Source organism: Schistocerca gregaria, chromosome 4 (genome assembly GCF_023897955.1).
Source record: "Schistocerca gregaria isolate iqSchGreg1 chromosome 4, iqSchGreg1.2, whole genome shotgun sequence".
NCBI lineage: Eukaryota > Metazoa > Arthropoda > Insecta > Orthoptera > Acrididae > Schistocerca > Schistocerca gregaria.
Window position 1 is genome coordinate 615584267 of NC_064923.1, and position 15284 is coordinate 615599550.

At 37.2% G+C, this 15284-nt stretch overlaps 1 protein-coding gene across 1 annotated transcript in view; it reads left to right on the forward strand.

Annotated features, from left to right (window-relative positions):
• LOC126267137 (transmembrane protein 179) overlaps nt 1-15284 on the forward strand; it is a 43870-nt gene that overhangs the window by 2039 nt on the left and 26547 nt on the right. Inside the window, exon 3 of the mRNA XM_049972061.1 lies at nt 10364-10492. Within this exon, the coding sequence (XP_049828018.1) occupies nt 10364-10492 (129 nt within the window). The remainder of the gene's footprint in view (nt 1-10363; nt 10493-15284) is intronic.

Consider the following 15284-nt stretch of genomic DNA (forward strand, 5'->3'; position numbering starts at 1 on the left):
AATCTGCATATAGTGGATCTTTACAAAGTTTAATGATAGTGAATTAGATTCAAACCATTCCTTAACAACAGTGAAAATTTGATGAGCAACCATTTCTAAATCCGTACTTGACTTGTTACTTATTGCAATGTTTGTATCATCTGTGAACAAATTAAACTTAGCATGTGGAAATGTAACAGACTAGAGGTCACCAATGCACAGAAGGAAAAGCAATAGACTCAAGGTGGAACCTTGAGGAACACCACATGTAATTAATTCACAATCAGAAGTGTGACTGCTTACTGTTAGGTAAGACTCAAACCATTTTGCAGCACTGCCAGTGACACCATAACATTCTAATTTACTTAAGAGAATGCTGTGATTCACACAGTCAGAGGCTTTTGACAGGTCACAGAAAATGCTAGCAACCTCTAATTTGTTATCTAGTTTTCTCTATATTGGAACCCTTAGGGAAACCAAATTGTGACTTGGACAATATATTATATACAGTCACATGCTTAAGGAGTCACTTGAACACAACCTTTTCAAATATTTTTGAAAAAGCCAGCAAAAGTGAAATTGGTCGATAGGTTGATGGTATCTCGTTATCCCCCATCCTGTAAAAATGCTAGACTTCAGCGTATTTTATACAGGCTGGAAATGTTCTGCTGATAAAAGAGATTGATTACACAAATAACTTAAGATAGAACTCAAATCACATAAGCATTCTTTGATTAATTTTATTGACATGTTATCATAACCACTAGAATACTTATTAGATTTTAAGGATTTTATGATGGATTCTGCTTCTCTGGGAGACTTGAGTGTCACTTCCATTTTATTAACGTTATTTGTAAAGACTGGTCTCTACTCCATAGCCCTGTTTACTGAACTTGATATCCCCAATCTGTCAGTAACAGAAACAAAGTACTTGTGTAAGAGGTTTGCAACACTACATGCACTTGTTATCAGTGCCTCATTTATTTTTAGAGCTATATATTGCTCTTTGCTTTTGGCCACACCAGTCTCTCTCTTCACTAAATTCAATATAATTTTTATTTTGTTGCCTGATGTAATTATAATTTTCTCATAATAAAGTTGCTTAGTTTTCTGGATTACTCGCTTCTGTATTTTCTGAAACCGTTTCAGAAAATCAAGAATAATCTTCTTCTGAAAGAGTCTGATGTGAAAATAGCCTTAAATAACTACACAATTTGATCAGCAAAGAATAGGCTCATAGAGATGTTTTCAAAGCACCTGTCAAATGTACATTATTTAGATGGGGCATTAATGAAACTATAAAACATATATAAATGAAATTGTGGTGCTCTTGGTCATGTAAATTACATTTGTACATATGCCAGCAAAGTAATCTTGCTTCCAGGTTTGGTTATATGTATGATAGCCAACACAGTATATAGAGAAGTATGTATAAAACATTATTTTCCAGCACAAATTCATAGTAAGTTCTGATAATTACTATAGAATTTAAAAATGTGATGATATATGAAGATCAGTAGAGTCTACAGATACCAGACTGAAGGCTTTGACCTGTGAGATGATGGTATTATGGCACATGAATGATATTACGTCATGAAATGTCGTTTGCACAATAAAAGAGAGAACAGTACATTGGCAGCCTTTGTTTTGCATCTAAATTACTTTTTGGTGTACAGGTTGTGGTGACAGTGTGATTTGTAGGGCATCCTGAGGTCTATTTCAGACTGAAATGTGACATTTTGAGAGCAGTATCAGAGGATTCAGTTAACCTAAATTTTATCTGTCATTGCTGTGATACAGATTCAGACCACTACATACCAACAAATACCACCATCCCTAGTTTCTTAAGCAAGACTATGTGATAAATTATTCAAATGCCTTGGATAAATTGAGGAAAACTTCAGATACTGTGTTTTTTTATCCAGAGGCTGCTCAATCAATCCAGTTAAACCTTCAATTGTTGTCTTTTGAGTTCCCTTTTTGGTGTCCATGTTGTGGTGGAGTTATAACATTGTTTTCTAAGACCCAATTAGCCTGTTGAAGATGATCATTTCTAATAGGGTCATTCCATGTCAGTTCAACCAGGGGCTCCAGCTCATAGTCTCAGATTTGACTGAAATTCAGTACACTAATTCTACCATATGTTGAACACTCATGTGCAAAATTGTAAGTTCCTCTGTCAATTAGTTCCAGAATTATGGCTTGTGAAAAAAGTGGCGTGACCTGGAAATTGCAACCCACATCTGGCAATCTATCTTCAGACCCAACTTCAGGTCTTAATAACTTTGGAACTATTCCACACAGTCCAGTGAAATTTTTACAACCCAGTAACATCCATTTAGAGAACACACTCTATGAATCAAAACATCAACAACCTATTTCTGAGGAAAAATAAAAAATTCCAAAACGTGATTAAAAAAATGTAATACTTTAAAAGGTACATATTGTAGGTGCCCTCTTTTCCAAATTTAATTCACTCAAGAAGGGTATAAATTTTTTTGTGGTAAAAAAAGAGTATAAATTTTTTTGTGGTAAGCTTAATGTGGCCTAAACACACACAAAACATCATGCTCATATCAGGCACAAAAACTGAGTTACATGCACACGAAAATACAAAAATTTGAAAAATTACCTGGAAAACATGGATTTTCGAAGTGTGGTAGCATAAAAGGGACAAGTGGTGTCCAAGCCAAATTTCACACACTGCATAAGTAGACCATAATGATACATATCACAAAATTTCAGCATGTTATTGCGAGACATTTGTGTACAATGGAAGTTGACAGATGTATTTGGTGATGTGGCCATTGTTCCACAACAGTTTTGTAAAACCATATCATAAACTGTTCTGCCTCTTCTTATTCTCTCCCACAAATGTTTAATCACTAAGTACCAATATATAGACAAATTAACACAACCTATCATTAATGTTTACTGCATCTTAACTGCTAAAAACCAGTTGATTGTGCTTCGAACAGAAGTTCTCCCACACTTTAGCTACTGTACTCTGTATATTGAGTGGCAAATTGTACTGTCATCCTGAGACTGTGGTAGGAACTGGAACTGTCATAAGAATATGCTCAAAAGGCATCCAACTCCTGTCTGCCAAACGTGGCCAATGAAATGATCTTGCTGGTCCTGCGGGTGCCATGAAGTTCACAAATACATCACCTTCTGCTTCACAGCACTCTGCAACACATCTTAAGTACCATTTGTCGTCATAATCAGCAATAACATAGCAACCTGGTTCTATGTTGCTACTTTTGCTTCTGAATCCTGAGTCAGACACACTGTGAAGACACATGTTGTGCATGAACCTATAGTTATAACCGGACAGTCTGCTCATCTGCTCATTGTCGGAGTCCGCTGGAGAGAAGGGATGATGGCTCATTGCGCCTGCAATAGTTTTAATGTGGTGTAGTCTGCGTTTTATCAACTCTTCAACTGATTTCACCTCATCTTTCGAAACATAGAATGATTATATGCCAGCGATATTTTTGTGTAATCTGGTAAATAATTGAAAAGGTGTTAGAATGTGACCTTCTGTAGGGTGCTGCAAACTAGCTTGTGATGCCATACGCTTAATGGTAACACCAATACCATCACATACATTTTTACCATGACTCGTTGCGAAAAAATTCCAATCTGCGTGAATGTGAAAATCTTGGTAATGCATGCATAAGTTTTTGATATTTTTACAGTTTTTGTACTGACTAGCTGTCCCCATCACTGAAATATTTTGCAAAATGTACGTGAGGCAGCTTGTTTTTTACATATGCCATGACGGTGCGAATGTAGACATGAACTGCAACGGCATCATGAATTAAACAGTCTCTAAAAAATGCAGAGGTTCATGACAGACACATCACTCGATTCACCTCTATAGTAAATTGCAAATGGCTGCAGAGTTGCTTGACTGTTGTCCCATTGATACCCTTGGATGGCATCTTGAACTATAAATGCATCATTTTCAGAAAAGCCTAATATTACTATAATTTAATCTTGTTTCAAATTATCCTTACAAAACTGGAGATAAGCCGACTGTGCTGTTGCTGTGAAGCTGTGTGTGGTCAGTTTGTCCGTTTTTGACAACAGATTTCAACAAAATCTTCCACTGTACTTTGCTTTGTTTCAAGACTTGTGCGATCCATGTGTGTCCATTGATTATAAGAAAAAAGTTCATCGTCATCCATAAGGAGTTCACCATACAGTTTGTTATCCATGTGTTCTGTAAGATTTGCCCTACCAGGACACTTTTCACACCTGTTTATCATGAAATGGTAGGAACTGATGTCACACACAAGCAGCTTCATTGCATCTTTGTAATCCAGACCAGAATCAAAATATCCACAGATGAACTGCCAGTCTACAGTGTCCAATGGGCCCGTTGGACACTGTAGACCGGCAGTTCCCCTGGGGATATTTTGATTATCAAATACGCTGGGACAAACTCAAGAATCACATCAGACCAGAATTCTTTATAGCATTTTGATGGGTCTCACATACACAAACATTGTGTGTGCCCCTTTCACTTACAGCACAACCCATTTTGGCCGAAGACTGAAAAAAGGTGATAATCCTACTTTGGTATTGGAATACTTTTCCTTTAATTCTACATATAGTTCTGATATGTTGAATAGCAACAGTCTTTTTTGCATCTGTACATGTACATTCCCCATTTTCACCATTACATGGTCTCTCTCTCTCTTTTTTTTTCTTTTTTTTTTCCAGGCATTATTCGGCTGTAGTCATTATCTTCTTAAAACTGCAACACTAGCACCTTTATTTCTGAACTCAATTGCTCACTCTGAACCTGCTGAAGTTGTGGAAGCACTCCTTGGGTTGCTTTTATTTTCCTAGCTTGCTTTACCATATATGTAGAAACATTGAATTCCTTTGCAGTAGTCAATAGACCAGCTGGAAGGTGCAAGGGTAAGAATAGCTACTTTTTTCTGGCCTGTGGATATGGCACATTTTTCTTTCAAATCATGCACAATTTTGTCCAAATCAGAGCATTTTTGTCATGATCTTTTCCTTTGGAGCAGATAGTTCTTCCTCTTCCACCATTAGTGTGGCAGCTACTTTGTGTTTTAATTCCATTTGAGCTTCTTGTAGTTTTCCTCTACCATAGCTGGGCCTGTCTCTTTTCCCAACTTCGTGTGTCTTCATGGGAGGCAAACCAAGAGCAGTCACTGAAGTATTTAATTTCTTGTCCACTGTGGTTGTAGGTGGCTGATACTCTTCATCACTGTCATGTAAATTATCAGAATATTCTTCATTTTTTAGCAGTGTAACACACCTGTAACATAGCTTTTGCCCTGGTTTCATGTTAAGTCCCATGCACTGATTCACTTTCAATACTGATTTTATATCAAGTTCTTGGAGGCTGCACTTCACTGTCTTCTTATGAATGCAAAATGGATCAAAATAACTTCTGTGTAGGAAAGAAGACTTATCCAGAAACACTTTCATATGATGTTAACAAACACTGAAGTTTCTTGGTACTGTAATTCTTGTGCCCATAGGGTGCATCCAGGATCTCCATAGCAACAAATCTTGGTCCGATTCATCCAGATCATACAGTACAAAGCGAATGCCACATTTTGTTCCATATTTTGTTTTATGACATTCAGATGCTTGTGCTCTACCAATACTGCAAGTTGTTTGAACAAAAGCACCACTAGTACACTCTTCTGCCTCCATACTGACTTTCCACAACAGTACTGACCAGTCTGAACTAGACTCTTAAAAAATGAGTAACCTGTAATTGTTGCTTGTTTCCTTTGTTGTTCTTGCCTAACAATGACTCATTCTGTTCCTGAAAACTGCCATTATTTAACTTTCTGTTGCGTAATGGCTCCCAACAATTGCTGCAGCTTTATCTGAACCAAACTGTCTGCATCATCACTATCACTTGCTAAATCGTGTTAAAAGAAACGTAACCAAATACATCTCTGTCAACTTTTATTGCACACAAATACCTTGCAATAACAAGTTGAAATTTTGCCACATATTATATTATGGTCTACTTATGCAGTGTTTGAAATCTGGCTTGGATATCACTTCTCCCTTTTGTGCTACCACACTCAGAAAATCTGTGTTTTTCAGGTAATTTTTCAAATTTTTGTATTTTCGTGTGCATGTAACTCTGTTTGTGTGACTGATATGGGCAAGATGAGTTCTGTGTGTGTTTAGGCCACATTAAGCTTACCACAAAAAATTTATACCCTTTTTGAGTGAATTATATTTGCCATAGGGGGCACCTACAATATGTACCTTTTAACGTATTACATTTTTTTAATCACATTTCAGATTTTTTTATTTTTCCTCAGATATAAGTTGTTGGTGTTTTGATTCATAGAGTGTGTTCTCTAAAAGTATGTTACTGGGTTGTAAAAATTTCACTGGATTGTGTGGAATAGTTCCAAAGTTATTAAGACCTGAAGTTGGGTCTGAAGATAGATTGCCAGATGTGGGTTGCAATTTCCAGGTCACACCACCTTTTTTCACAAGCCATAATCTGGAACTAATTGACAGGGGAACTTAAAATTTTGTAAATGAGTGTTCCACACTTGGTATTATTGGTGTGCCAAATTTCAGCCAAATCTGAGACTATCAGCTGGAACATTTTCTCAAATTGGTTGAATTGACATGGAATGACACAATATTTTCCAAAAACCTGATAGTAGATATTGGTCTATAATTATTAGAGTAGTTATTATTCTTTTTTGCACACAGACATTACATTGATTAATTGAAGCTGATACGGAAAAACAGTCTCTCAGAATAACATTGTCCAATAACGTCACCTGTTTGATTAGACAGTTTGTCATTACATCATGGCCAGCAGACTTACTTCCTCTTAGCTCTTTTACAACCTATATATGCTCCTCTTCTGTTACTTGTTTCGATGGGATTCATAGTCTTGGGTTTTCTGTTACTCTGATGTAGTGACAGGTTATTTTTGTCATGTTTTAGTTTTCTACTGGAAGTTATTTTTCAGGATGTTGGGAACATTTATCTGTGATCTATTACTTGTTTTTATATATTAGATTGTATTAACTGTACCTGCACTTTATATTAAAGCATGCCTCTTCTCAATAAAATGCCAAGTGACATGGCACAGTGGTTAGCACACTGGACTTGCATTCAGTTTCATGAGGGTCAAACCACGCCCGACCATTTAGATATAGATTTTCTGTGATTTCCCTAAATCTTTAAAGGCAACTGTCGGGATGGTTCTTTTGAAAAGGCATGGCCGATTTCCTTCCCCAGTCCAAGCTTGCGCTCTGTCTGTAATGACCTCATTGCGAAATTGGACGTTGACCAGGAATCTTCCTTTTTTTTCAGTTAAAAACAAAATGCCAAAGACCTTAACTTAAAAAATTCTGTCCATAATTATGGAACAAGGAATAGAAATATAATAGAGACTTCAGAATATATACTAGATTCAGTCAGTTCCATGATATTTTCAAATATACTAGCAGACAGCTTTGTAGTAAACTACTCCTGGCAGTGAGAGACCAACCATACAATTCCTTTGAAAGGTATGTAGAGAACCTACTAATCGACCACTGTGTTCATGATGTAGAATAACTCTATAATAGTATGATATCCTAAACCAAACATTTAATTTTAATGTAAAATATAAAGTAACATGTTGTTATCACCAATGGTTGTTGAATAAATATGAACAAATATTTGCTCTCGGTGCTACTTAGATCTCGGGCTGTTTCCATGTTATTCATTGACTTTGATACCCATCACACATTAGCTTAATACAAATACAAGCAAACTTGCACAGTTTTGTAAAGAAAAGTAGTAGTTCCAAAAAACAAAAAAACAAAAAACAAAAAAAATTGAACAAAGTTAGTAGAGAAAAGGATAGCTATAATATGTGCATTACTACAGAGATTAAGCAGTGAAAGTGAAGTGAATTTTGAAGGGAGCCAAGTAAAAAAGTATAATTATTCTGACCAAGAACAAGAAAAGTGGGAAAAGCAGTATGTACAGGGTGACAGTTATTGAACTATATGAAATAAAATAAATCATAACTTCTGAATGGTTTGCATTGGGATGTTCAAACTGTGCGGTTGACTGCAGGGCATGATGGGAATTAGTATGGACTGTTTGGTTTAGTGACAGAGCCCACCTTCATTTGGGTGTGTCGACCGGTGAGCAAAATTGGCACATTTGGGGGCTGAGAATCAGAATTTTGCAATCGAGAAGTCTCTTTTCTCTCAACGGGTGACAGTGTGGTGTGCAATGCCCAGTCATGGAATAATTTGTGAGATATTCGTTGATGGCACGGTGAATACCAAAAGGTACATGAAGGTTTTGCAAGATGATTTCATCCCCATTATCCAAAGTGACCCTGATTTCGAGAAGATGTGGTTCATGCAAGAAGGAGCTCAACCCCGTCAAAGCAGCAGAGTGTTTGATGTCCTGGAGGAGCACTTTGGGGACCGCATTCTGGCTCTGGGGTACCCAGGGCCACTGGCATGGGCGTTGATTGGCTGCCATATTCTCCAATCTGAACATATGCAACTCCTTTTTGTGAGGCTATATTGAAGACAAGGTGTACAGCAATAAAACTAAAAACATTGCCTAGCTGAAAATAGCCATTCAGGAAATCCTCAACAGCATTGATGTTCCAACACTTCAGCAGGTCACACATAATTTCACTGTTCGTCTGCACCACATCACCACCTATGATGGCAGGCATATCAAATGTGTTGTAACCTAAATCCAAATATGTAACAATGTTTACATGTTGAATAAAGTGTGTGCATGCCATAGTTTGTGATTAATTTAAGTTTTTTTTCATATAGTTTAATAATCGTCACCCTGTACAGTTATTAAGATATAAAGGAAGAGTATGATATGGGAGAAAATAGTGCAAGGAATTGCCATTTTTAAATCTTAAGTTGAGTCAGGTATCTGTTTGACAGCTAGTTCTCTTTGGTATGATTCAGGAGACCTGATAAATGAGAATAAAAGTTGACATATTTGGCACCTTTAATAAGAAGGCGGTGCAAGTGCTGTGTTGTTTCCCTAATTGTGAAATGATGATGTGGCCACTTCTTGGTAATGGCCTGTAAGGGTGAAACAGACTAATTGTGCCATTATTGAAATAAATTTTATTTATTTGACAACTCTTACAGCCCCAGTGGAACCATAACTTTAATTTCCAACAAGTTTATAGTGGTTGGGCTATTGAAATCACTACAGTTGAAACTTCTTCGAATTTGCATCTATAGAAACCACATTTTTTTTACAAACCACAAAAAAATACTTTATCATTTATTGGGTCTAATTGTTTGCTTCAAAAGTGAAACTGATTACAACGAAGTCATTTTTATCACTCTGTGTACTATTTACATTTATGAACTTTATGGAACAGAAGACAGTTTATTTAACTTTTTTTTGTTCTCATTATCACTTATGATATTTGTATCACTAACTTACCTCAGCTTAATGAAATTACAATGAAATCCAGACCTTTAGCTGCTTATGGGCGTTGATAAATGTCAATGAGGACAGTTGAAAATGTGTGCTTCAACTGGGACTCGAACTCAGGATCTCCTGCTTGCATGGCAGACACTCTTATCAGACCAAGGACACAGAAGATAGTGTGACTGTAGGGACTTATCTCTACCATGCTTCCCGTGAGACCTACACTTCCAACTTATTGTCCACACACTACATTTGTAGTGCCCCTGCCCACTAATTCATTCTTCGCGGCAGTCAATCTACCAATTCCCATTGGAGTTGAGCCAATGTGAGTGCATTTGTACTGAAGATCATTGGCTGCTAAGCTTTATCTGTAGGAAGATGCTATCTATTCTTTCGGATGTGTCCGAATGAATATAGTAGGCAGGCACTACAAATGTAGTGTGTGTACAGTAAGTTAGAAATGTTGGTCTCACGGGGAGCATGCCAGAGATAAGTTCCTGCAGTCAGACAATCCTCTGTGTCTGTAAGCAGGAGATCCTGGGTTCTAGTCCTGGTTGGGGCACACATTTTCAACTGTCCCCGTTGATATTTATTAATGCCTTTAAGTAGCTAAAGGTGTGGATTTCATTGTAATTTCATTCTTCAAGAGCTGCAAGATCACCAATGGTCTCTGTTCTTTCAGACATGTCGGAACAAACAGGTGCCATCTTCATATACCTCATCTTATGTTGTGGAAACTGTGCCATTTTTACACGTGGACAGTAGTTTTAACAGTTGTGTGTCCCACACTCTATTTCTACAAGGACAAAACCTGTGACTTCCTGTTTATTGTGTGTGTGTGTGTGTGTGTGTGTGTGTGTGTGTGTGTGTGTGTGTGTGTAACTGTTAGTTTTAAAAATTAATGTTGTGTTTGTCTGTCTCTTTACAGCTCATTTGTATCAGCATTTGTCGATGTTGTTACAAGTACAATCTTGTGTATTATGACAATCATAGCTGCACTGATGATAACTCTGGGCTTTCTAGTATGGTGTGATGAAATGACAAAAAGATTTCCATCGTAAGTAGTAACCAAGTTGACTGATTTACAGACCTTTTTCTCTTTTTATTTCTGAAAAAATTAAATTTTGTTTGTATTTTGTGATACTATTTTACTTAGTACCTTGCTTCTCCAGCTCTTACCACAGGAAACCTCCCAAAAATGTTATTTCACTATGACATGTCACTTTGGCCAAGGTAGACCGTCTGGTAGTCCCCACTCTATTGTACCTGTCTGATCACCAGAACTAGTCAGGAAGGAATTATTGTAGTGTCTGCAATAAATAATTTTTGTGGTTATAGATAAAATTACAGTATTGTTTGTACCTGGTAGAAGAAAATACCGTTTCAGTTGTTTTTAAATAAACATGCACAGTAATTGTGAAATCTAGAGATAAAGAAATTCATGAGTCTTATTTTATTTTTTACCAGATCACTTTGTCATGATTTATTGAGTGTAACACTTGATCAACCGATGTTTCCTGGTAGTGAAGTCTGTTTATATTGTTTTGGTAGTTGTATTTTATATCAGTATTGGTAGTCAGTGACCCTTTGGTTGAAAAATACTGTCACATTACCCTTCATTTCACTCCATAAAGGCCGGTTCATTCCCCTGAGTTTTCATTGTGTGTCCAGAAAAGAAAGTATAGCTTCTGCGTTTTGTCTCTTAGATTTCACAGTACATATTATTGTCTTTATGTCATTACCTTTTATGAGATGACTCAACTGTCAATATTGAGTAGCTACCGGTAATTTAACTTGTACAGTGTACCAGATAGGGGAAGTAGAGAAAATATTCATCAAGAGAGGATTATTAAAAGTAGTATGAAATCAACAGTACTCATTCTGGCACAAGACTATATTTTTCCAATGTGATCAGTTTCATATACTAGAAATACTCAAAACTGTCAACATCTAATTTTAACCATAACCCTGCAGGTAATCCTGCAATGGCCAACAACTCAACAACAGCAGCTGTCTTAAAATTTCCTTTGTGCACTACCCACCAAAGAGATTGTCCACTTGCTAAGTCATTGCTAACTACTACCAAAAATAATGCATTCAGGAAACAAGAGTAACATTCACTTGCTTCCCAGAGGACATTCTATGTGCCTTTTGTATTGTCACAGTTAACTCTTCCAGGAACCAAATTACACAGGTTGACAGCTACCTTCTACACTATTACCCCAAGGAAGTGAGATAGGACAGTTACTGCATACAGTGTATGTAAATGATCCAGTAGAAAGCATAAGAAGCTCCTTAAGACTTTTCACAGATGATGCAGTTGTCTATAAGAAAGTAGCGATGCCAGCAGATAGTATCAATGTGCAGAATGATGTGCAGAGGGTTGATGAATGATGCAGGCTCTGGCAGTTGACCCTAAACGTAAACAAATGTAACATGTTGTACATACATAGGAAAGAAATCCACTATTACACAAATACACTATTTAGGACATATTGCTGGAAACAGTATCTACCATAAAGTATCTAGGAGTAACTATCCAAAGTGATCTTAAGTGGAATGACCACATAAATGTATGACTTACTATGTAGCTATATGATGTATGTAAAATGATATCAGTTGCATGGAAAATGCTTGAAGATGGCTCAACAAATCAAATCAAATGAAAAGCAGATAGTGGGAAAAGCGGGTAGCAGACTGAAGTGCATGGGAAGAATATTAAGGAAATGTAACTCATCCATGAAGGAATTGGTACACAAAATGCTTGTTCAACCAATTATTGAGTGTAGTATATCTGTCTGGGATCCTTACTAAGTAGGACTGACAAGATGCACAGAAAATACAATGTTTTGTCGCAGGATCATTAGTCGGTGCGAGAGCGTTACAGAGATACTTGACAAACTCCAGTGGCAGATGCTATAAGAAAGGGGTTGTGCATCATGGACAGGTTTCCTATTGAAATTTTGAGAGAGCACTTTTCAGGAAGAGCTGACAGTTTATGACTTCCTCACACACACATCTCACAAAAGACCATGATGAGAAACTTCAGGAAATTAGAGCTAATAAAGAGGCTTACCGACAGTCATTCTTCTCACATGCCATTTGCGAGTGGAACGGGGAAGGAGGGATCAGTTAGTGTTACCACACACACCGTTAGGTGGCCTGTGGAGTATTATGTAGATTTTACCCGTTACACCCTGTTCTGTAAATGAATCTGAAATTTATATAAAATATCCTATTTTTAAAGATATTAACAAATTTATACACTGTATGGATTAGATTTGGTTCAAGTAACATGTGGAGCAGATAGAGCAGGAATAATGGAGCATTTTGTTTTTGAGTCTGCATTTACTCTCATTAAATTGAAATATTGACAAGACAGACACTCATCCCATTGTCAGAGGAAAACATGAATGGCTGTTCAATAATTTTGACTTTGGCAAAGAACTGGAAAATTAAGAGTATGAAGTCTCTTAATAATGTAGGATTATTCAACTCTTCCTTGCATGAGGGTAGTTTAGAAAGTCACTTATATTTGTTCATTAAGATACTGATACATGTACTGACTTTTTATTGTTTCATATTAGAGTTACTTCAATAAGACTGAGTGAAATACTGAGTTTATAGAGACATTACTCACATCTGAAGGGAGTGGGGTTCAAACTCCCATCCAGTCGTCCTGATTCAATTTCTCCATGGTTTCCCTAAATTGAGTAAGCCAAATGTCAGAATAGCTTCTTCAAAAAAGATACATAGCCAGTATCCTATCCCATCCTTGCTCTATTTGAGCTTATGCAGCATCTGTGATGGGCTTATCCTCAAGAGGACATTAAATATTAGTCTTTCTTTCTCATATGCTATGAGGTGTAATTTCTCAATGCATTAATGCACTTATTGTTGCAGTGGATGAGCTTCTGAATACTCTCTTCATAGAATTCACCATCAAAAAGCTTAAAAATAATAAGACGGTGTGTAAAAGTCAGATGTCTTTAAGGAAAACTATGACAATAGCTTTTCTTTCATTTTATGTATGTTGGACTCGATGGTTGAGTGCCAGACTAAGAACCAAAAGCTTTGGGTTCAATCTCTCGTCAGTCCAAAAAAAAAAATTGTCATCTGTCGGTAGCGTTCTTATCTCTTCTGATGATTAGCACTATGGTTCAGGGTACACATGAAACTGTAGATCTCTTTATAACAGGCTTAGCTGATCAGTTCAAACACTGATGGAGGCCACAGACATACCACCTGTAATGGGACCATGACTAGAAAAGCACTAAATTGTTCAAACTAACCTTTTGATTGAGAAAATATTAATTACTTTTTGGAGATAGTAATCACTGGGAACCAAATCAGGGTTGTATATAAGATCATCAAACATTTCACCTATTGGTAAATATGCTGTTCCTCCTGTTAGTGGAATGCAGAGCAAGAGAGTAGTAGTTCATTAATCATTGGGAATTCAGACATATTGTGCATAATGGTACCCCACTGCAGCAAGGGATTGAAAAGAACACTAGATGCATTAAGTGTGTATGCCTGAGGGCCTCATTCCACATATTGAAGAGGGTATTCAGACAGCCATTGAAGGAACGGGGTGGAGCCAACCACAGTTTGTGGTGCATGTTGGCAGAAACAATGCCTGTCTCTGGGCTCCTAGGTAATGCTAATATCATTCCACTGATGTCTGGCAGGAAAGGTTGGGAAGATTAGCCTCGCTTTTAGAATTTCAGTGAAGTATAACACTCTAAATTTGATCGAAGTGAGATTTTGGGGAAAATTTAAGTGTACATATACCAAAAGACAGACAGTGAGAAATTGAGGTGGTATGTTCCTAGCAATAGAAGAGAAACTCAAATTCACCAAGATGGAAACTGAAACAACATGAAAATTGTGACTTTCCAGGCTTTATCGACGGATCTGTTGCAAATACTATTCTCGGGTTTGTTGCTGGATCTTATTGCGTAATATTTCGTCACAGCAACTGCATGACATGTTCAGGTGGTGGTAGTTGCTGCTGTCATTACTGCAAGACCTGACTGATGATAATAAAGCAGTGGCATTGAAATTTATTAGACCAGGAGCAGACAATATGCATGTGTGGGAAGATGCTTGCAGTAGGAGAACAGTGGTGCTTCTAGCGCCCCATGTTGGGAGCCACAGAAAGGCCATCCACACGTGCACTGTAGGCAGTGACTGTGCTGCCAGACATTCATGTGCTTAAAAGCTGAATTAAATTTAAGCGGTATGTTGCATTGAATCATGAATAAGGATTTCATGTTTTCTCTGTTTTGATTTAGTGGCAGCCAGTTCTGAATTCCAGGCACCACTTAATTGAAAACTTGCATCCCTGTTGATGAGATAGTCTGCCACACAGATATATGTGGCCTCCTTAACAACACAGTCCCAGAAAGATGATGCTGAAGATAAAATTTCAGTCTTTACTTAAAACATGCAATGCCCCTTTTCCAGACAGTGCTCTACCACCACTGATTTATCAGGTTGCCCCAGGCTTTTGTGGTGATGGCATTCGACACGATGTTCTTGCATGATTCAACGTGTCTGCCTTAAATAAGATTTTCCACATTGTCATGGGATCTTGTACATGTCACACTTCCTAAGGCCAAGGTCATCTTTGACCGAGCACAATAAATTCCCTAATTTTGGTGGTGGCTGAAAAACACATTTGATCTTATGCCTTCTGAACATTCTTTCTATTCTTGAAGACATGCCACCAAAACAGGACAAGAATGCCAATGCAGTGGGTACCTCTGCATCTTCATTTACATTCGTGCTTTGAATTTGCATAGAACGTAATGTGTGGTGTATCTATCTATTGGAATAGCCATTCT